This window comes from Netta rufina (assembly GCF_964035555.1).
Source record: "Netta rufina genome assembly, chromosome: 2".
Classification (NCBI taxonomy): domain Eukaryota; kingdom Metazoa; phylum Chordata; class Aves; order Anseriformes; family Anatidae; genus Netta; species Netta rufina.
Genome location: NC_140124.1, coordinates 46,669,543 through 46,693,237, shown reverse-complemented (window position 1 = coordinate 46,693,237; position 23,695 = coordinate 46,669,543). Strand labels below are relative to the sequence as shown.

The 23,695-nt window shown below is 45.0% G+C and overlaps 1 protein-coding gene across 5 annotated transcripts; it reads right to left on the bottom strand.

Annotated features, from left to right (window-relative positions):
• Positions 1-770: 770 nt before the first annotated feature.
• CTNNB1 (catenin beta 1) lies at positions 771-23,620 on the bottom strand. 5 transcript variants are annotated; one of them, XM_084282679.1, is made up of 17 exons: positions 22,985-23,206; positions 22,496-22,565; positions 9,424-9,484; positions 8,696-8,923; positions 8,309-8,562; positions 7,982-8,220; positions 7,690-7,891; positions 7,174-7,318; positions 6,623-6,726; positions 6,200-6,538; positions 5,792-5,950; positions 4,730-4,849; positions 4,443-4,593; positions 4,232-4,353; positions 2,808-2,868; positions 1,841-2,061; positions 771-1,549 (listed from the first exon to the last, which is right to left on the bottom strand). In XM_084282679.1, the coding sequence occupies exons 3-16, from the start codon at positions 9,434-9,436 to the stop codon at positions 1,853-1,855; spliced, it is 2,346 nt and encodes a 781-aa protein (XP_084138805.1). In that variant the 5' UTR covers positions 9,437-9,484; positions 22,496-22,565; positions 22,985-23,206; the 3' UTR covers positions 771-1,549; positions 1,841-1,852. The 5 variants fall into 5 exon arrangements, with proteins under 5 accessions (XP_084138805.1, XP_084138804.1, XP_084138806.1 ...); XM_084282678.1 differs by having other exon boundaries at positions 22,999-23,206; XM_084282680.1 differs by lacking the exons at positions 22,496-22,565; positions 22,985-23,206 and adding an exon at positions 23,551-23,620.
• Positions 23,621-23,695: the final 75 nt, after the last annotated feature.

Sequence of the window (23,695 nt, the reverse complement as noted above, 5' to 3'; positions counted from 1 at the left end):
ACATCTGTGTAGTCACAGTGCTGGTGCTCTGTAAGCAATGTGAGGCAGCCTGTTGTGTAGTTCGGTTCAGCTCTCATCATCTGGGCATCCTAACATGAGCTGCGATCCCTTACAACTTAGACCCGTTGTGATTTTCTGCTGGGAAACTGCTGCGCTGAAGCAGAACTGCCTGGGAGTGCTTGCTCTGGGCAGGGGCTGGTGCAGGGTGCAGACACGTGCTGCCTGTGAAGCCACCAGCAGTTCAAGGCCCACTTTCCCTGCTTCCAGCTGCACAGACGCTGCCACGAGAGAAAGCGAGTCACATGCAGGTCGCATCTCACAGGAACTGAAACCTGAAGACACCTGAAAATGAGTTTAAGCTACTGGAGCAGCTGTCAAGTTGTAAGTAAAGGGCCTTCATCTGGTTGTACTGACAGCACGCTGCTGCAGTACTGAGAGAGCTGCAGTACGATGCCTTATGGCTTGCTTTTTAATGGACTTGTTGAAGTCCAGAAGTCAGCACGTGGCTTGTAGGCCAGGCACGAGCTGTAGCTGCCTCACATCTGGCTAGACCTGGCTCAGTGCTGGGGAACCTGCTTCAGCGAAGTGGCAGCAGGAAGCCTCTGCTGCTACGACAGCGCTCAGGGACTAAGCTTAGCGGGATGGAGCGGGGAGTGGTTCTCAGTTTCCTCCTCTGAAGTAGTGAAGTTGTTGTGCAATGTGAGGTCAATTTTCAGAAAATTGTAAACACACAAACATAGTTTAACAATCTGAAATAACTTGACACAGAGTGAATTAAAAGTTTACTTTAATTTTGAACCATTTTATAACTGCATTTTTCTCATGAAGCATCTGTATCACAGCAGGCTACAATAACTTTGGGATAAAAGGCAACTGGTAAACTGTCCAATACAAGGTTCCAAATAAACAGTTCTTACTGGCCCCTACCCAGACATATCCCAGATAAAGTTTTTGATCAAAAACATGAAATAGATCCACCTGCTTATTTTAAGCATATTAAAAAGGAAACTAATTGGACCATTTCTATTTGTCTAGTTTTTTATACAAAAAGGCTACACAATGTTACACTTTATTCAGAATACAGTTAGAGCGATTATGAATTAGTGTTCTACACCTTTACTCAATCCTTAAAAATTAGAAACTGCTGTAGCATATTCACTATAACTTAATACTACGAGAGACTTAGAAAAAAAAAAAACTAACAACAATTACTGCGAAAAGAAAGGCTACTTTCAAAGCAAGCAAGGTCAGTACCATTACAGAGATTTAAAAAAAATAATAAATTTTTAACAAGCAAGGCTAGGGTTTGATAAATTCCATCTTGCAATTCATTCGTGTGCATTCCTCGTTTCTTGAATCACTCCCAAAATCCATTTGTATTATTACTCCTCGACCAAAAAGGACCAGAACAAAAAGTTTACTTCAATTGTTCCCATAGGAAACTCAGCTTGGTTAGTGTGTCAGGCACTTTCTGAGATACTAGCCCACCCCTCGAGCCCTCTCAGCAACTCTACAGGCCAATCAATGCAAGTTCATTCAGATGATACAGCTGCAAAGAGAGAAAAAAAAAAAGTGTCAGCATTCCTCAGTAAGGGGCTGTTTTAACATACTAAGACTGCATGAAGCTGGTGCACAAGACATTACAGTTAATTACTTCCACACTTCACGGCAGAAGTCAGTTTGGAGTGTACTGATGGTGTGTTTCCAGAGCATTTATTGAGGATTCTGGCACACTGGGACCCATTCAAGCCATTCCCTCCCTGCCAACCAAGTCCTCAGTCCGGTAATCTGATTTCCTCTTTTTTGTTTTGTTTTTAAATTCAACGTTGGAGCTTCTTACCTAAAGGATGATTTACAGGTCAGTATCGAACCAGGCCAACTGATTACTGTCACCTGGAGGCAGCCCATCCATAAGGTCCTGGGCATGGCCAAGATCTGGCAGACCATCAACTGGGTAGTCAGCACCAGGGTGGTGGCCACCCATTTCATGTTCCATCATAGGGTCCATACCCAAGGCATCCTGACCGTATCCGCCAGAGTGGAAAGAACGGTAGCTAGGATCTAAGAAAGTTAAAGGTGGCAGAGGGAAAAAGAGCATAATGTTAACAGATGTTAGACGCATCAGAAGCTGCAAGTATCAGTGTGTGAGAAGATCTTGGTAGCCGTCTAATTTTTCTCTAGTTCAGCCAAGTTCAAACGATCTGTTGCCTGCCCTTAATGGCTATTCCATCATTTGAAACAGCCTTCCAGTGTGATTCTGCAGACAAAGCACACTGCAGTCAGAAGCACGAGCAGATTCCAGCCAAGCCATTAGTCTGCACAATCAACAGTACTAAAACTCAACAATACTGAAGCAAAACCAGGCTCCAAGACTGTAGACTTTCTTCTGAAAGTCAAAAATAGCTTAGAATCCTTAGGGATAGGCTTGAGTTTGAGTCTACAGCCACTTACAGACTAATACATTCAATACCAGCATTTGTTTTAAAGAAAAACTGCACTTCTGGAATTGTCAAGTCCATTTGTAAAGGATTTAAAAGCTTTCTGGAAACAACAGCTCAGTGGGAGATTCTCTCACAAGACTCAGACAAGTGACACCAGTTCTGCACACTCATATGGCTCCCATTTCAGTGCAGCCTGTGGCGCTGCAGAAACTGGTTGTTTGAACTGGCAGCTCCCCATCTGGCTGTCAGTTTGTGATATCTCGACGAAGAGTAATTCACTCTTCACTCATTTGCAGCTCTCCTTTAATGTCTACGACTTGACTTCATCCAACTTAAGCTTAGTCAAGGGCAAGGGAACAGACATACCGTCTGGGCGGTATCCAAGAGGCTCTCCCTGGGCACCAATATCCAGTCCAAGATCCGCCGTCTAGATGTGCACAAAAAGTTACAAAAGAGTTTTAATGTCAGGTCTTCGGGCCAGCATTAGTAGTTCTAAGTTTAAGAAGTTTTAAAGTTTGCCCCCAGTCCTTTTTCAGTAATTTTGCTGCAGTGTGCACTGCAACGTAGTACTTTTATGAATACAAAATGCATTTTTACCCCAAAATCTGCATCCAGTAGCTAACAGCCACATTGAGGCACTGAAACCATAGCTCACTGGAAAGAGGCTTCTTTTTGGGAACAAGATGGGGCAGGTCTAGGAACCAACTGCTTCAAGTTGGCTGGTTGGAGGTTCCTGAGCCAGCAATAGTGTTTTAGTTCTCAGTGAACCTCCCCCAGTTTGCTGAGTTACAGAACTGCGTGTCTGTAGCGTAATTACACAACTTCCATTTCAAAGAGAGTCCATTTTAGCTTGGTTTTCTCACAGTACTATGTTAGATGGATACAGATTTTAGGAAAACAGAAGATTAATCACTGAAATTCTACAAAACTAGTGTTCTTTATTTAAGAAGTGAAGCTGAAGTCCCAAACCTTAAGAAGCTGAGGGAAGACTGAGACTTAGTGAAACCTTCCCTCTGCCCCATCCACCCAGTTTTCAGTCTCATTTCACTGTACATCCCCGTAAGCATGAAAAAGCAGCACATGATAGTTAGCTTGCAGACACTGTGAAGTCTGAGAGCTCTGTTCTAAGGAGAACACAAGCTGCATGCCCACCCCAAACTTCTCAGTCCTACATGGTTTGCCAGATAGAGTTCTCACAGGATACAAGTTATGTTTATGCTTCTATCATATCACTTACACCTCAGTATTTGCCTGCAGCACTAGTCAGGTTTGGACAATCTGCAAAAATCTCTTGAAATTCATAGAGATTACTGCAGAGCTGTCCTTTGAAATTAGAAACAGCACACAGACCTACAAAGTTCTACACACTAAGCAAAATGAAAATTACCAACTTTATCAGTACCAGAGAGCAGACTTTTCCTATCTGCAAAGAAGGCAAAAGAGCAGCAACTCTAAGGCTGCTTGCCCTTCATTCTGTTCAAACAGGCCTAGGGACTTAAGGAACTCTAGTTCTAGAAAGGTTTCTTCCTCTATGCAAAGGATTCCCAAGACCTCCTGCTCACACATAAAGTCTCACCTATTTACATGTCAAGTTCTGTCCCAGAACAACAGTACACACTTAAAGCTTGCATCATTTTCTGGAGAGCTGCGAGCACAGCTTCACTGAACCTGAACATGCGGAGAGTAGAGAAGCTACAGCCATCTATAAAGATGAACCTGTACCACCGATGGCATCTACACTTGGAAGTGAAGTCTCCCCGAGGCAGCACAAACAAAAAGACCCGACTCACCTCGTTCCAAGCCATTGGCTCAGTCCGGAACAGGGAACTTGTCAACTCCACTGAAAGTCGCTTCTTGTAGTCTTGTGGTTTGTCCTCAGACATTCTGAACAGCACTGCAGCTGCATATGTTGCTATTAAAAGAAAGAGGGATTTTAGTAGAGGTCGAGTCTTCCAGCAGTTTTTCTAACAAAGCACGAAGCCTATTTTTATGTTCACTTACCAACACCCTCATTCCTAGAATGAAGCAGTTCTGTTAAAGGGGCAGTGGCACCTTCAGCTTCAATTGCTTCAGCTGCTTCCTTGTCTTGAGCAAGTTCACAAAGCACACCTGCAGCTACTCTCTGAATATTCTCAATGGGAGAGTACAACAGCTGTAACCAAAACACAAGGGTTTCTTTAACTCCTCTGCTTGCACCTTAGCACAGTTTGACTCAGCAGTTCTACCAAGGCAACGTAAGAGCTGTTTTTCTAGCACGTACTATAGCATTTTCTTGATCTCCTGCTTACCTGCACAAATAGTGGAATGGTATTTAGACCCCTGATTACGATTCGATTATGAACATCACGTGCAAGAATATGCAGGGCTCCAGTGCAGCCCTCAACAATTTCCTCCATGCGCACACCCTCCTAGTCAGGACAAGAAGAAAACACATTTTTTTTTTTAAAGTTGAGATCTTGAGTGCTATCTTCTAAAACAACAGTCAAAAAACTGATCACTGTTAAGAAACCAACCCAACTGTCCCCTGCAAACACATCCTTCCCCCACCAAGGCTCATACCCACCATCTACTGCTGGCCTTCAAATTTTAACATCCCTGCTAAGAGTTGACCTAGTTTATCCAACTACATCCAGTAAGCAAAGCATTTCAGTGGAACTCCTCCCAGTGTTCTCATTTTTATTTTAGTTCATTATAAACTCAATGTCTGACAACACTGTTTTTTATTTCCCAAGCTCAATTAGCTCAGCAGTTTCAGTTTGAAACAGTGGAAATCAGTAATGAAGAGGCCCTGTCTTGCCTCGGCAAGTATTAACTCTACTCCTGGGCTAGTACATATTGCTTCCATTTGCCCACGCTAAGGCAACTTCCCCTCTGTTACTGCGTTTAATGGGGATGGTGCCAGGACTGGTCTTGCCACACTGACCTGGTAGCTGAAAACATAGCAAGCACGGAGCTTGTACAAGTTGCCAGCTCTATGCACTTCTAAGCCTGTACAAGTTCTCAGCTCTAAGCACATGTTCAGCTGTGATAGCATGCTGAAACCCATAGTTACAACAAGGATGAGCCACTTCTGGCTTCCTAGAAGAGAACTACTCCCCTTGCCAGAGTAGGCAAAACCACAATTTCTATAATCTATAGCATACGCCATCAAATGCTCAAGAGGTCCTTACTAAAATAAGAACCAAGGTTTGAGGCTTCCCCCCTAGCCATTTTTTTTTCTTTTTTTAAAAAAAAGAAATACTTCAGGTCTGCCAAGGCAGAATCATCAGTATGCCAAGAGAATAATACAAACCAAAGCAAATGCTAAGGCAACAGCTATTTAAATAACTTTAGTTACTGCGGCCGCTTACCACAAACTGCTGCTGTGTTCCGCCCATGGAAGTACGTCGCTGGGTGTCCTGATGTGCTCTAACCAGCAACTGAACTAGCCTTGGAATAGCACCTTGTTCGCGCAGCGGGGCATGGTTTGCAGGACAGAGCGCAAGATTGCGGATCAAACCAACAGTAGCCTGCAGTTTGGAAAGGGAGTGGGGAATAAAAGAGCGTGAGGGTGTGCTTGCAGTTAGCATGGTGTCTGTTTTAAACCCCATGGTCCCAAACGGAGGTCTAAGAGGCAACTCGAAGTTGCTCAACTGAAGCTGAGGTCCCATCAGTAAGTTACATTCTCCAACACCTTGGAAACAAAGTATTTTTCACAGTTAAGGTTACCTCAAAAAGGCACCTCTTTTCAGCACCAAAAGCTGCTAACCATCATTTACCTTGATCAAAGGCCAGTGTGAGGGCGGGTGCAACAGTTTAACCACCACTGGGAGTCCGTAATGGAGACGTACGGCATTCTGAGCCATCTCAGCCTCTTGGTGTCTGCTGGTGAGGTGACGGAGCGCACAAATCGCGGGTTCTGTGATGTCTTCCCTGTCTCCAGCCCGAAGAACTGTGCGCACAAGAGCCTCAATGCCACCAACCTGGCACACCATCATCTTGTTCTTGTAATTGTTGCAAGTAAGGTTAGAAAGGATGCCAGCAGCACAAGTCACAACATTAATGTCATCTGATCCTAAAAGCTGAACAAGAGTTCCTAGAAGGCCTTCCATTCCCTCCTGCAAAAAATAAAAACAGGAAAGGAAAATTTAGTCTCTCTCCTCTTCCGCTTTTGATCCTGATCCCTTAGAAGGCCCACTTACCTGCTTGGTTGCAGCATCTGACAGATTTCTCAGAGTCCAGAGACAGTTCTGGACAAGACGCTGGCTTGGATCTGTAAGGTGGAGTCCCAGAGCCTGCATCCCACCTAGAAGATGGTACATGTTTGACACCATTACTCAGGTGCTCATCCTGTGAACAGTACAGTCTTTATTTTCCATTAAATCTGTGTGCATATTTCATAAGCTTCTAGATCTTTTTTGGCATTAGTATCCTAATATGTCTAGGCCCTAGTGCTTCACTACACACATAAAAAACTATTATTTTCTTTGTGACACTGAAGACATTTAAAATGAATGCATGTTCTAAGGGGACAATTCTGACAACGCTCATCTCATCAACAACGGCACGTAGCTAACTACACAGCAGAGTTACTTAAGGCCTCCAAAAAAGTTATAAATTGAAGGACCAATCATGTTCAGTTTCTGATGCTTCTGCTCTCAAGTGGAACGTACTGATTCTGAAGTACAGTACATAAGTATCTATCTATCTATCTATATATATATTTAATTGAGAGGACAAGGAATGTACTTACCAGCCTCAACAATAGCAGGTTTGTTGCTGGAGCAGACTGACAACACCTTCAGCACCCTACTTGTGGTCCACAATAGTTTCTCGTAAGTATAGGTCCTCATTATGTTTACTAGAGCCTGGGGTCCACCACTTGCCAGAATAATCAGCTGAAAGAGCGAAAATTCAGCACTTAGTGTCACTTCCTGAGCATGCAAGTCAGTTGTAATTCTTGCTGGCTTATATAAATTTTATGTTGCAACTCTCTAAAAAACTGTATCTGCTGGTCAGGTAGGTCTACGTTTTGCAGTCTCTCCGTGAACATGACTACATTTCCACAAAATATCATCTTGCACTTCTTTCAAGGCCAGGACTGACTGGCAAACTGCTCAGCAACTGACAAAATCCTTATCCTGACACGGGATTCAGAACAAGGAGCATGGTTGGTGGCATTCCTGTGCACAGTTCGTCACACAGGAACTTTACAGCCATTTTTAGCAAGCTCGCTCATTAGATGGGCTTTGAGGGCAGAGGCACTTACCTTACTTTCTTGATTGCCATAGGCTAAAATCTGAAGGCAGTCTGTTGTGATGGCCAAGAATTTAACGTTTGTCTTGTTGAGCAAGGCAACCATTTTCTGCAGCCCACCAGCGAGACGGACAGCCATTTTGGCTCCTTCCTGATGTAACAGGAGATTGTGAAGAGTTGTAATGGCGTAGAACAGCACAGAGTCCACTGGAGACCTACAAAAGGGAGAAAAAAAAATCATGAGTAGCAGCACCTACCATCAGCAACTAAAAAAAACACAAGTACGGCCTCAGCAGTCCACATACCCAAGCATTTTAACCAAAGCAGGGATGCCTCCCGATTTGAAGATCGCCAACAAGCCTTCACGGTGATGCGAGAGGTTGTGTAGTGTACCTGCAGTACAACGGGCTGTTTCCACGTCATTTGTATTCTGCATGGTACGTACGATAGCAGATACCATTTGAGGAGACCTCATAATAGCATGGCGAGACGCTTCCTTTTTGGATAACTGATGAACCATAACGGCAGCCTTGTTCACCACCACCTACAGGAGTATTGGAAGAAAGCTTTCAGTTTAAGGTTGCTGAAGAAGCCCCATAGACAAGGTATACTGAGGTTAAGAAAATACTTACCTGGTCCTCATCATTCAACAGTTTGGTCAGTTCTGGGATTGCACGAGTTGCGAGTTCAGCATCATCCTGGTAGTTTATCAAATTAACAACAGCATGCTTTAACATCTGGGACGGCTCAGCCAAACGCTGCACATTAGTTGGATGAGCAGCATCAAATTGTGTGGATGGGATTTGCATTCCTTCATCCAGTGTTTCAGGGAACATAGCAGCACGCACTCTCTGGGCTCTAGTCATTGCATACTGGCCATCAATATCTGAAAAACAAGGTGTTTGCCTTAAACTAGGAATAAAAAGCTATTCTTCTGTATCAGCAATGATTCAGTACTTAGGTTTCTGTATTGTTAAGCTGCATGTCTAAACAAATCAGCGTAATAGAGAAGGCCTTACCAGCAACTTGCTCCTGGGTAAAGGACTGAGAGAACCCCTGTTCCCACTCGTACAGGACTTGTGTTGTGTCCACATCTTCCTCTTCAGGATTTCCTTTGCCACTCAAAGAGGGAGCAGTTGTTGTGGCACCGGAATGGATACCAGAGTCCAGATATGATTGTTGCTGCCAGTGACTGACTGCTGCTTTCCTGTCTGGCTCCATTGCCATATCCAACTCCATCAAGTCAGCTGTAAGAAATCATTGGTGAACAATTAAGTTTGGTTGAATTACTCCAGGATGTATTAGTCCTTCAAGAAATGATATGGATTTTACATGAAAATAAACTGTTAAAACAGCCTACCTCAGCCCAGCTGAGCATAGCACAACAAGTAAGATGGCAATTTTAAGCTGAGGCATTCTGTCAAACCAACGCAGACATCTGTAAGCCTGACTTGCAGGCACTGCAATCACTGCTATTGTCATTGTCTCAGCCTACTGCTTAAAGGCTCCCTTTCCACACAGTATGATTAGGTACTTCACCACACTTAAGTGACCAAAATGCTTAGGACGACAAACTTGTTTGCAGGTTTAAGTTCCACAGGTAAGGTATTAATTACTGCAGTACGGCATTCATTATTCTATTCAGGTGACTTTAAAAAGTTAAAAAGGGAAGTAAGGAGCCAGTTTAGCTGTTCTTTATTAGAACTGCCAGGATCTAATAAAAAATTAAGTGTGATATATTTCATACCTTGGGTTGCCATGTTCCTTGCTGTGCTCCCAGAACTCTTTCCTGCTACCTTTCAGAGACCCTAGAAAAGAGCAAGGTAAGAACTTATTAGACACTAATCAGAGCTAGGCAGACAGGATTTCATATTAGAGCAGCAGAACTGCAAGCTAAGGCTTAGCACATCTTGCCATTTCACTGCTAAGTGAGTATATTCAGTGCTAATTAGTAACCCCCCATGGACGGAGACACAAAAGAATGAGATATATCACACAGGCTTTTTCTGGCAGACTATATGTAAGATATATTCCCTTCTTAAAGCCACGGGAGAAAAAGAATTGAGAAACGACCATGATAGAGCCATTTTTTACTTCTCTATCCTTGTGTAAGACAAAGTCCAAACATTAAATTACCTAGCTTGGACATGCTGCAGAGGCGAGAGCTAAATGTCAGAATTGCTCACTCCCCTCTAAGACAACCACCCTTAAGATACAAGCAAAACTGCTGGACACAGGGCTACAATAAGGATTTCATCTGGGAAAACTAAACAACCATTTAAGACAAGATACTATTATTTCAGTGTTATAAAGACCATCTCAAGATCTATAATTGAACATCCTTCTTCACTACTTTCCTATACCATGAGAAGAAAGGTTTCTCGCTATACAAAATTCTCTTTCATGAAGTTAAACTGAAAATTGAACCAGCCTTAAAAACAAGTACTCTCCTTTAGTTGCACACACAAAGTCACCAAACTCTGTTTTTTTGTGTGTGTTTTTTTTTTCAGAGAGCCAAGATAATTGGGGGCAGGAGGCTGAACTATGATCAAACACCCTATCAAAATCCTCAGTATGCACCTCCATTTAATATCACCAAACAGCACAGAAGTACTTGTAACATGAATTTGTAGCCCAGAAAGAGAAACTCAAGGCCGCAGCTTCACATGGGTCAGTCAAAGCTGTCGTACTTTTATTTATTTCATTTGCTTCCCCGCAGTTTGACACCATTTTTTCTTTTTTTTTCTTTTTTTTTTTTTTTTCCAGCACAAACACAGTGCTGGTGACAGCCTGGTCTGGGAGCCAGCCAACACTTGCAGTGGTAACTAGTGCAGGGAGCAAAACCACCAGCATTCAGCTTTCAGTGTGCATTAGGTGTTACAGCTATGCTGATCAAAACATTCCTAGACAATGAAGTAAAGGCAAGCCACTCATCTCTTTGAGGGACAGGTCTGCCGCACTGTGTCAGGAGAACAAAGTCCGTTCGGCGCTGCATTGTGTGAAGACAGACCTACCAGTTTAAGAGTTTCCTTCAGGAGCAGCTTTCAGAAAACCATAATTAAATAGAAGACAGGCCTGCAGTTTTTGGAATCTCACTGAATAGGTCAGGCAAGTCTCTCGAGCCGGCTGCAGGACACCCCCAGCAGCAAACTCTTTATTTTGCTCCACAAACGCCAGTGCTGTCTGTCCTGACTTTGGACTGCCACAATTTCTGGCAGCATCCCTTTCCTGGCCGTTCTAAACCAGACAGCAGATCTGCATTTGCAGCAGATACGCCACACTGAGCTGATTTAAGATATAACACAACACATAGCAAGTGTGCAGCTATGTAGCTGGGAATGCTCACAGCCCTCCTGAAGTGGCTCCTAAAACCCTGCACAGCCTGGAGGGGACTGCCCAGCTCAGTCTGACGAGCTTGACACCACCACCACTGTTTTTTCCAGCACCTTGAACACTGCAGAGCAATTCTTCCCAAGTGCTGTTAGGACTTTGGGAGTAGCAGTGGCAAGGTGAAAGAAAAATTAACACATGGACCATTAATACACAAATTCTCCTGATGGGCTAAGTTAGCACAAGTGATCTTGACAGCCCCTCGGAGGCCTCATGCATTACTTTGTCAGCCCCACGAATGCCTTCCAAACAAAAAGACGCAGAATAGCATTGAAGGTAAAATCAGTGTCTTTGCCTCCACCCCCCTAGATCTCACCCTAAATCAGATGCAACATTTCCAATATGAAACTGTGGAAAAGATCTAGCTGCTGTACTCAATTACAACATGCTTAGCACAAAAGAAGATCTAGTTTTATTGTAACCTCTCTTGCCTCTTCCTGGTGGTACACTGCTAATAAAAAATGATCAGCAGGTTACTTGAGGAGTTAACACACCGGTGGATGAACCAGCCGAGAGCCCTGATGATGCTTTTTTTTTTTTTTGCATCCTTTCTTTCCGCTGTTAAATTCCGCACAAAGGAAGGCAGCTCGCTTACAGCAACTGCACCCTGCAGTGCTTGTTTCAACAGCCTGAAGAAATCGGAAGAGCTGTAACATTTGGTACAATCCAACAGAGCACACCAGCCTCCGCACCACAACAATACTCTAAACTACAGCTGAAGCAGGGAAAACACAGAGTGACGTGTCCAAAACTGCAGTAGCAGCCAGATACAGCCTGACTTTGAAACGCTGACCTTAGACCAGCCTGCTAGCCACACCTACAGTTTCTAACTTCCCACTCTGCATTTCACACAGCCATAAAACCCCCAGCAGCTCCAGTGAGCATTTCGGATTTAGATGTAAAATTGGACTTAATGTTAAAAATTGCCGCAGAATAAAGGTAGCCTGGGAAAACGCGCACGTTCAGCTTGCTTTCAGGGTTTCCCTAACTGAACATTTTCCCTTATTTTGCTTCCCACCCTGTTCTCTTTTTACAAGGGGGTAAAACGGAGTCCAGTCAGGACTTCTCCCAGCGTGTATCACCGGGGAGGCTGCTACAGGTAGTACCTGACAAGGACAGCAACAGAGGACAGCTTGCAGAACGCACACATGAAGCGCACGGTAGCTCCTTTAAATCCAGCTCCTGCTCAGGCTTCCTGGAGGACATACAACCGGTGACATTACGCTGCCAAGGTCAGAAATGCAGATCTGAACCATCAGGAAGAGAAAGGACTCCGCGTATATTTATTAAATAAATAAATAAATAGAAATGTTAGCACCTCAGCAAGTTTCCACAGCCCTCGCTACTTTCAAAGACTAGCCAGTGCTCAGGATTCAGGTCTGAATCCTGGTAGGCAGCACGGCATGCACAAGTCCCTATGGATGTGCTGCCAGGAGTCAGAGGCCCGTTAACTTCTTACAAACCTCCCCACGACAACATCCACTTGTTTAGGAAGCACAACCAGCTCTAGATTTTAACGACTTACACACACACACACTAAATTTCTCCTACAAAGCGCAATGCAAAACACTGCACTGGGCCGCAGCGTGTACCAGTACTCACACCTTAGCATGTGAAATCTTTTAAAAACTCAAAGTTTTGCGAGCAGAACAAGCTTATGAGCTAAATTCATGTTACTATGGAAGAGTAATTCAAACTCCCTGGTTTTCAAAGGAACAACAGATGAGAGGTATTTTTATGATGAACAAAAACTTCAGTATTAACTTTTGATTTCCAAGAAGTCAGGCTCATGCCAAGGCGGTGAGCAAGCCCCGAGCACTTCTCAAGTGGGAGCGCTAGTCCCGAGCAGCCTCAGTGAGACCTAGAAATGATGTGAGAAACTCAGTTAGGATGCATGGCACAGTGAGTTGTTCACTTCTGCTCTCGTACGTATAGTGAGAGCAGCCCAACATCTACCTGCCCGCTGCATCAAGGCAACACGCTTGCACCTTTGCTTCAGTTTATCCGATATGAACTCATTTTCACTGACAGCTAAGCCAAATTTGTTAGCTTACAAAACAGAGCAGCTTGTATTTGCGGCTTGTATTAAATGCTTCCACTTTCTCTAAAGGTAGAAAACTTAAAGATTGACTCAGCTTACACCCGACAGAGCTAATGAGCAGTTATCCCACTTTGTAAGTTGAGTCAAACACCAAAGTTTGTAAGTCTTCCAGAAATCCTGTATTTGAAAGCAGCATTTTGGAAAGCCTAATACGAGTAAGGAAGTCACCGTGATCTGTTTAAAAGGAAATGTGCCTACTGACCGTGTTTCTACAAAAACACTGTCTCATCGAGGACAGGCTAAGGAGCTGCCTCTCTAAATGAGCCATCAGTGCTGAACGTCGCTAAGGTTTTTTTACTTAGAACAAGCAGACCTTGTAATGAAATTACAGCCATTAATAGCCCTGATCATCACAGTGCCTTTTCTGGAAGCCTCCTTTGGGTCTGATTTTATAATCTGCCTCTTACACCAGATTAAGTATGAAAATACTTCTTCCCCCCCCCCCCCCTTCCAATTTTTATTTGTATTTTTTTTTAATCAGAAGGAAAAGCAGGCCCACTGTTCCTTTCACCTGTTCTAATTCCACCTCAACTACACACACAAAAAAAGTGACAGGCAACTAGGCTTGTTTCATGCACCTCTTTGCCATGTTAACACAAGCTCCAGACCCAGTAACACAACTCAAGCACTCGTTTCCATGACCCAAGAACAGAAATACTGTAAGAACTCAGTGCAGCAGAAGCTATCCTAATTAACCTTAGTTTTCAAGTGGAAATGTGGGGAATACATTCAATTAAGGATTTTTAAATGATAATAAAAATAATCCTTTGATCTTGCCTTAGAAGTGGTTCTTTGTTTACTAGAGAAGAAAGCCTGATAAGGTGGGAGAGTCCTCTAACCAAGGTTAACACCAATGCAGTAGAAAACAGCAGCTTTTGTGGTACAAAGCTCTTTTGGACACACGGTCAGCCTTGCCTCCTTAAGCAACCTTTGGTGCAGTCCATGCCCCAGCTATGAACGATCCAGCAGCAGGCAGGCCTATTTCTATTTTAGTCTTATGAAGACATGATCCAACTGAGACACACACCTCAATATTAATTGATAATAGCACTGAACTGATTAACAGGAAGCCTAAGGAGGTTGAAGCTTGTTTTTCTTCCTTCAAAGAGAAGGAGAAAAAGCACCCTTATTCTACCTGAAAACAAATTTTGACAACTCAACTTTAGCAGCTGCAGCTTCAGAGGAAGGGAAGGAGTGAGGAGTTACAGGTGACCTAAAAGCTAAAAGAACTGATTTAGATATTCACAGCTGAAGACAGGAATGGCACTTGTAGTGAGTGGTCATGCCAGACATTGGCATTCAACTTTCAACATAGCTGATTATAGTTTTGTAGTAAGAAAGGGGACATCTTAGGAACTTTAAATAGACAGTTGTCTTGAAGGTCCCAATCTAGGAAACTTATCTTTGAAAGTTAAAGAAATTCTGCCACTGGAGAGCTGTTATTCCAGATATTCCAAATAACTTAATTTGGAAGATTTTTATCGGGCTTCTACTGAGCTCTGGGGTATTGTGCTTTGTAGGTAATTTTAAAGACCCTTCATGTGTCAGATGTTTCTGTAAGACTGATAAATTCTGTGAAATCACTAAGAAATTCTGGAAGTACAGGGGTTTTTTTTCCATCTGTTTTAAGGGATTGCAGAAGCTAGTTGTTGGAATGACAGGTGGGTTTACATTTTACATTTGATAAACAGAAGATACTTTATTTGAAAGCAGGAACAGAACACTGTTGAGTTTCACATTAAAGATTTGCATTTTTTAAAAAACATTGAATTCTTGCACAGAGCCATACAAGGTTAAATACAACAGCTCTCGATAAATACGTTCCACATGCACAAAACAAGTACGTAGCAGCAGTCCCAAGTTGTGTGGAGTAGTGCCATTTGCAGTCCTCACGCACGTTGACAACTCTACATGGAACTGTCTTCATAGTAGCTGTATGCAGCAAGCAGAGATTTTGAGGTTTGTAATAACCAAGCATTGCTGGGCCTTGATTAGTGTTAAATTTGTCATGCAACAGGAGTAAATTTTAATTTTTAATTCCGGATTCAAGTCTCTCCTCATACCAGCAGTTTAAGGGCCTGGATAGACAAGAACTACTCTGAACCTCACTGAAAAGCTGGCTCTCAAATAACTGTTTAAACCTGATTGTGTACAGCTCTAAACCAAGCAACAGACAACTTTGATATTTTGGGAGGCTGAGTTTAAAACAGTCGAGTTACAGATTCCCTTATTATCCACACCAGGAGTCAGGATATAAAACTTCATGTTTTTCACATTAATATAAGGCTTCCTTCAACTTTCACCGCAGCTGGTCTTTAATACAGGGTGAAAGTATCTTGTCAGGGTCATTTGAAGATCTCCCAAGTAAACAGAAGCAACTTGCACAATATGCAACAAAAAAAAGTCAAACCTTACAGCCAAGGGAAAACACCCTGCATTTTCACAGCTCTAAAGAAGAAGACACCATGTGTTTTCACAGCTCTAAAACACTTCTATCTTCTTCCAGTTTGGATGGCAGAAACACTCCTCTGCAGCCTTCAGTACCACAGCGTGAGTTACAGCAGCATTACTATTTTTAAGTGCTGTGCCAAGGTGTAGCAACATGAACTACTTCAGAGCATGTATTAAAAGCTAGGAGCTACCAACAGCGACAGGAAACTCAGCCTGCCTTCCACAGCACGTACCCACCCTGACATCCAGCTCACAAGGGAACAAACTCACGAACTTTGGCTCATGACAGCACCACTCTGGTCACTTCCTCAAGCAACATTTGCTCAACACAGTTCCCTCCAACCACTAAGCAATACCTCAGGCCAGCGATCGGCTCAGTACTTGATGTAAATGCAACCAGGCCAAATTTATTGCAGCTGGAATGCTTCCAGCCAATACATTCGGGAAGTGCCTGCAGAAAGGCAGGCAATGCCTCGCAGCTGATCAGATCATGATGAGCCTGACTCCTAACACAGAATATACAAAATTGTTCTTTAAGATCCATTGCTTCAGTCAAGCATTAGGAAATTAAGAAACCTGAACGGTATTTGTTTTGCTGACCTCTCTCAGAGGTTAACAGGTTGCAACTTCCAAGCTTTCAATAACCTTAATACACGCTGAAAGAGGCAAACTGGCTCAAACAGCCACAGCTCTGGAGTTGGTAGAGGGGTTTCTGACAGCATACACAGATCTGTCCATGCTCACTAGGAGTTACCTCTGCTTTCAACCACTGTTTTTGCTGCTTCATTTCCATTTTTCCCCCTTCGAGCACCCCAGTTTACTACTGCATCATTTTTCCTGTGTTTCTAGCCCTTGCCTTCTGCCTTAGCTTATCTAAAAACCCCTTCCAACAAGGAAGATCAGCCTCCACACACTAACTCCTACAAGAGTTCAGTTGGTGCCACATCACCAAGTAGTGTTATGCTGGCCTATTTTCAGTCACCTCAGCAATCTGAGGCCAATTAAGAGCACAGAGCAGAGTTTCTATTCACACGCTCGTTACCTAAAGCACACAGCATACAAATATTTCTGTTCTTGCTAGACTTCTACAGAAGTTGATTACAGCTGCTTAATGAAACTGAAGTGCAGGCACCCAGTTGCCTGGGCTAGACTTCTGAACTGGGTTATAAGCTGTGCTGAAAGAGGATTTACTCCTCCAAAGAGAAGTGAGGGAAAGGCTCAGATTACAGGGACAGAAAGTTAGAGGCTTATCTTTGAGCCCATGCAGCCTTAAGCGCACGTGACAGCAGCACAGGAAAGGGGCCACCAGAGCTTCCCAGTGCAGCAGGATCAGGGCTGTGCAGTGATCTGACACTGTAAGGTGTCACCTGCTTTACCTTTCCCCTGCAAAAGGGACAGCAAGCTAGTGAAAAGTCACATCTCACCCAGCTTGTCAAGTGAGGACCTGTGTCAGCACCTTACATTTCAAGCATACAGGTGTGTTTTTTTTTTTGCTCCTCCCAGCCACACAACACCACCCAGAAAGGACAGAGTTAGTTTCAGTCTATCACTGAAGAGCACCTTTAACCCCTGACTGGAAGTTCAGGTACTGAAATGTATCAGAAATGGACTTGGTGAGCTTCCAGTGCCAAGTCAGCCACCTCTCAGCTTCAGGAAGTGAATTTCACTGTACAACAGGACTTGGGCAGCTAGCACAGCATTTAGACCCTAACAGCTTGCTCAACGAGTCAGGGCCTTCCCAGGTGCTAAGGTTAAATACAGCCCATTACAAGTTGCAGCAAAGGAACACTTCACACCAGTCTGACCAGTGAGAGCCACTGGTCAGCCAGGAAACACCCAGATGATGGCTCCAGGCTCTGTTTTTCACAGATCAAAATTCAGACCGAGCTCCACAGGTAAGTTACAAAGCCCACGCAGCTCATCTGGGCACAGATCTGGAGCTCTGAAGCTTCACATGCTGCTAGGAAGCCACACGAATAAAGATGACAAATCATATAGAGGTGCTCCAATACCTTTAAGACAGACATTTTATGGGAATTTTAGCCAAAGTTACCTGTTGATAGGACACCCAGAGAGCTCAAAAGGCACTCAGCAGCTATCTCAGCAGAATTTATAACCATCAGTGATACTCTACAAAATTTTGTCTGGTGCTGGTCAGAGCCTAGGAGTGTATACTATGTCCAGCCCCATGACTGACACTGCAGACCTGCACCTTTTCAGTCTCTACTACTTGAGTATATTACTCCTGTAGTATGTGAATGCTCATTGCACTGAATTTTATCACTTCAGGGAAGCTACAGCATTAGTATCCACAGCATTTTTCTTCCCCTTACCTACAGAAGCACCGAGTTGCTGCAAGGAGTCTGTCAACCTAAGCGATTACGTTCAAAGTTACAGGCACATGAACTGGCAGCTTCTAATAAGACCTGCAAATTCAGGTGCCAAAGTGATTTTCTTGAAGCTACACTTTGTGCACTTCAATTTGTTTGTACTCCGTAAAAATCACTGGTTGTCTCTGAGAGACACAAGCAGCAGCTATGCTCGAGCTGATAGTTCAGAGAAATTATCAGTTCATGTTGGAAAGTAATGGCTTAGAGCATTTCACTGGCAAGTACAGCAACACTAGAAAAATCTATAATTTAATACAATGGTCAAAATTGGCTCCAAGTACCTGCGCATCCTTCTCTGTCCAAAGGGGAGCTGATGATCATCTTAAGATTTACAGTAAGATGGAAGAAACTGCTTCAACTACTCATCAGGTGTTACACATCCAGCTTTAGCAAAGAAAAAAACCATCCCTCCCCACAAAATGTGCCCACCAACCATTCGACAGCAGTTCACAGCCTAGTATTAAAGGACTGGTATGACAGATTCGGGTTTATGAACTTAATGCAAGTTCCTAACAAGATTAGCAACCCAATTACTCTGTCTTCACTGTTTAGATCAACTAAGCAGCACAAATTCATGCATGTAGCCTCAAAGCAGTTACTAAGTCACTTCTGTGCAGCAAGCGACTGAGATCTTTTGGTCACCAGCAAGCTGTTCTGATTAGGGCCTTCCTTCCTGCAGCATTTATTGTGCTGGAATACTTTCACAGCTGGGCAAAGCATTATGCAGTGGTTATAGAAGTGCTCTTAAAGTCACCACTTCAAATTTGAGGGACACAGGGGCCCGCACTGTGCATGCTCCTGCCTTGCTGTGTTAGGGATGAGCTAGCAATTTTGCCTAAGGCAGAGTCTGCAAGCAGCCCTAACCTAATGAGCTTTTGGTCCACGTGCCCCCACTTTTACCAATTAAGTGGTCTTTAATGGAGACAGCAGCAGCCTGGGCCAAGCATCACTCTTCTTATATGTGGCTAGGTAGGACTAAAAAGCTGCCACCACAACCACAGAGAGACAAATACACCAGATTTAGGTTATCTGTGTTCTTATAACACACTGTAAGAAAGTCCAGTTACAAACCACCGCCAGGCCTCAAGCTTCCTGCCCAGTTCTCAGTTCTGAGCATCCAAAAGACAGATATAATCATTCTGCAGTCACTTGTGGCAGCATACATCACGAACAGGACTGGCAGCCACTGTATTACAGAAGTATCTATTACAGAAATATCTTTCCCTGCTGTTTGTGTAGAATTTAAAGCTTCCGTTTCCACACTAATACAGTGACAATTTAGCAAAGGATCTCCTTTTTTTTTTTTTTAGGCTGCAACTGTGTAGCCAGCCCCAAATATGGCTGTTAAACATTAATCTCTGATTTCAGAAACCAGAGCGATTAGTCATAATTGCACTGACACTAATGAAATACTGATGAATCTGAAAGCACACGTCCTGGGTGCCTCCGCTTGTCTGTCGGAACAAACACGTATTTACACGGAGACACGCTGCTGCTGCTCCAAGAAGTACAGCTTAGGCAACAAACTTGCTAATGAAGCCTGACACTGATGTTTCTCCAGCTCACTTTTAATTAAGGCAAACTGACAGTGCAGCAGCGTTTATCAGCACCTTTAAGGATGTTAGGAGTTCTGGCCACTGGAGGGCACCTGAATAGTTGCCAGGACAATACAGGACGACTTGCTACATTTGCTGCAGAGTTGGCAAACTTTGCCAATTTACACAGATCGGTTTAGCACACACAGAAAGTCTGCCTAGAAATGCTCATTCCAGCAAACATACCCAAACTGCACACTGTGCATTTGTCAGCTGCAGTAAGTTCCAGTAGCTCACGCTACCTTTTAACAGCAGCAACCTAGAATACTAGATTAACTCTTTCAACCTTTAAGGGGAAAATTTATTCCTTAAATAAGGCTCCAGAGCTGATATAGTATCAAATAGCAATGCAAATATTTCACTTCTGTAATACTGATACTCATCTAGTCATATATATTGTCCCCTAAAGCAACGGGGAACACAGGAGCTGTCCTGCAGTGAGGGTTGTGTACAGCATCCACACCCCCACCTGCCCCAGATGATAACAGCATTTGCTTCCACACCAAATCAGAGTGAACAGATTCACAAGCAGGCACGAGCCACAGCTGAGTTTCATCTGCTCACGCTATCGGTTTGGTGTTCACGCAGGCAGAGCTCCCTGCATGCAGTTTCCCCAAACTCTCTTCCTCACACTTGGTTATCAGTCAGTGAAAAAAGCTTCTGGCTGCTACCACCCCCCCACCACCAAGAAAAGGAGATAGGCTACACAACACTGACTTGACACACACCACCCTTTTTTTTTTTTTTTTGTGAAACCCAAATCACAAGATATTATGCCTTGAAATCAAGTGCCAGAGATGGATATTAAAATCAACCACTTAAGCTACTCACGCTGCCAAGTCTAACCAACTCAGCTCGTGTACCACAGAGCATCCAAGCACCCCCAAAACAACCCTTCCCGTGCCTACCCAGAAAGCCAGCCAGCAACACCGCCCTGCCCATCTCTCCCCAAGACAGTCATTTCGCCTAAAGAGACAAGGGAACACCACTTACTGCCAGGCAGCCTGCCGAATTCTGAAAAATGAGCATGGTGCCACTTCCCAGCTGGAGCTGCTGCAGCCACCCAGCGAGGCAGGAGCCGCGGGACTTGCAGACATGCTGAGACCTATGCACAAGCCCCAGCTGCCTGCATAGTTTCTCACAGCCTTATCAGGCCCCATGAAGCACGATGTTTGAGATAAGTAAGGTCAGTCCTGATTTTCCTGCCGTGGTATGCAGTCTACCAGAGCTACAGAACGAGTTTTGCTGCCACAAGGCACCACAATCCCTGCGTTACCAGCTTTAACTATGAATTAACATGAGCGATTTTGATTACTGCCGTATTTACACACTAGTCTGCCTACCGCACAGTGTTCTGCAGGAACATCTCCATCCACAAGTTTCAGACAGCACAGTCACACTTCAGTTCACCAGACGGAGGCTTACAATCACTCTTTCCTGTCCCATCCTTGCTACCTCCCCTCTCTGCCCCTCACAAGACCCCGAAGTTAGCCCAGAAGGCCACCAGCACTGATTTTTCTTTACATCTGAGTTTACTCTTTGAAGTATTGTGTTCCGAGGAGTTAAGCAAGAGCTTCTGTTGATGTTAAGCCACCAAAAAAAGAAAAAAAAAAAAACACAAAAGCTAACCTCCACCTTACAAAGAAAGCCTTATATCTATCTGAAGGGCAACCAAGTTTCAGGCCTGAGATTTGATAAGCCGGTTATTGACACACCGTGTAGTCATAGCAAAATGCTGGTGTTCATAGACTACATATCAGGCAAGAAGCCCAGCCTATTTATTGCTTTGGCAAGCAGAGGAAGCCTGCTTTACCGAGGATGCAACACAACATTGCATTTGAAGAACAGCCTGACTTTTGCAAACAAGCTTTACTTTACATGAAATCCTTGCTTTTAGAAACTTTTATGGTTTGCTTTTCTATCAGGATGTTTTTACACATTTATTCCCTGCAATCTTAAGAGGAGCAGCCAAACAGAGTAACGTGATCATTCCCATGCATATCAATATATACCTAAACAAATACCTGAGCCAATTGCCACAAAAATTACGTCTGTTTGTATCTCCAAACAGACACTCAATAAAGCATTACATACAATGACAATTTTAGAGAGATTTAAGCCTTCTTTTAACAGTTCAGTAGCCTCACTTTCAACAGTACCAGCCATTAGCAGTAGACACAGTAGCCAGATTGTTTGCAGCTGTCAGCACCTTTTATTAAATAAGTGCAAGTTTAACATTAGGTCCATGGATCGTCAATTACTGAAATTCAAATTACAACTTCACCCGATGGATGCCCGTGAGTTTTGCCTTTTGTGCAGTTTTAAAGCTTCGCAGCAGTACCTTTTTGTCATTCAGGAGCACAATCCTAGCTGCTAAGTTGCTTTCCAGCATGCCTGAACTTAAGATCAAAGAAACAGTGACACTTTCAGGTAGTTTTCTAGTCTGCCTCGGCTGTGCTCTCAGCACACAAAGATCCTGTTTTACTAAAACCCCTCCTTGATTTCCTTCCATCGACCTCAGCATACCAGCCCAGCCTCTTTCCATTCACCACTTGCATACTTTGGGGGATGGGAGGACCACAGATGTCTGGAATATACAGTGTCAGAACAATGGCTGCTCCATGAGAAAGAGATCAAGAAGAAGTAGCTGATTACAAAGATCAACACTGCTATTCCTCTAAAGTCACAAGTTGCCCGTAATACCTTTAAAGTCTGTCCCTTTTTTCCCCCCAAAAAAAATAAATCTCTTCTGGGAAGAGAGATCCAAACAGAAACTGCTTGACACCCTACAGCAACTTTTTAGCTAAGGAACGATGTAGGATTTTAGCAGATTTTTTCCAAGCAACCTGCACCAGAGAGGGCTGAAGCACGCTGTTTGTGGCAGCAGCTCACCTGGAGCTCCCTGCCTCACGCACCGAGCACCCCACAGCACCGGGAGCAGCGCCAAGTTGCCTGTGCCCCCCTAAAAAAAATAAAAAATAAATAAAATCACGGCTTTTCCCGGCAGGAGGCGATCCCCAGGCCGCCTCTCGCAGCTCCGGGCGCTGCCTCTCGGCGCCGCCGCGCTCCCCACCCGGCCCCGAGTAAGACCGAAACCCCGCAAGGCGAGAGATGAGCTGCCTCCCGCTGATTGCGGCCGCCGTGATTAGTTTAATTACGCTCTCCACCAACACCCCCCACCCCCACCGCTCCCCCCCACAGCCCCCCGGGGGAGCCGCAGCTGCCGCCCCCCTGCGAGGCGCAGCTGTCCGGGCCTCCCGAGCCGGGGGCCCCCGGCCTGCCCCCGGCCCAGCTCCGGGCCCAGCTCCCGGGGGAGGCAGCGGCTGCCTCAGGGAGCCCTCAGGGAGCCCTCACGGAGCTCGCCCCGCGGTCCCGCCGCACCGAGAGGCACTAACGTGGCGGCGAGGCGACAGCGCTGCTGCCCGGGCGATCCCGGTCGGGGCCGTGTTTTTTGTTGTTTGTTTTTTTTTTCTCCTCGTCTCCTTCTTCTTCTCTTTCTCGCTGCCCAACGCCGGGTGGCGACCGTACGGGGCGGCGGCGCTGCCGAGTGCCCTCGCCCCCCTCACGCCGCTGCCGCTCCCAGCGCCCGGCCGAGCGAGAGGCTTAAAATGGCGGCGCTCGCACCGAGGCTCTTATAGGCAGCGCCGCGTATCCTGCCGCCGCGGCCGGGCCCCGCGCGCAGCATTCCACAGGCGCCCGGCGCACAGGGCAGGGGAGGAGAAATAGTGCCCGGCTCCCGGGGCGGAGGGAGACGGAGAGCGGCAGTAGGCGGGAGGCGGTGGTGTGAGGGAGGGGGGGGGAGTGCTCCGGAGGGGCAGGGCCTGAGGGGGTTTGGGGCGCTTCGAGGGGGGTTTAAGGGGTGTGGGGGGCGTTGAGGTGTGGCGGAGACACCCCCGATCCGGGGGCGGGGAGGAAGGAGCCGAGTTCCCGGCGGGGAGCGAACTTACTGCCGGAGGGTGGAAGGGGCGGCCGCGGGGTCCGCGTCCCTCAGCAGCGCCGGGGGCGAGGGAGGACGGCGCCCCCCTGCTCCGGTCGCCCCGCGGTTTTAATGAGTTTTAGCTCGCGTTCGTGGCTCTGCAAATCCAAACCCAC

Excerpts from the sequence above, each read along its gene's own strand:
- CTNNB1 (XM_084282680.1), bottom strand. Across the intron at positions 5,951-6,199 it reads CACACTGGCCTTTGATCAAG|GCTACTGTTGGTTTGATCCG; the intron begins GTAAATGATGGT and ends TCCAAACTGCAG. Across the intron at positions 2,062-2,807 it reads TCTTGGATACCGCCCAGACG|ATCCTAGCTACCGTTCTTTC; the intron begins GTATGTCTGTTC and ends TAACTTTCTTAG.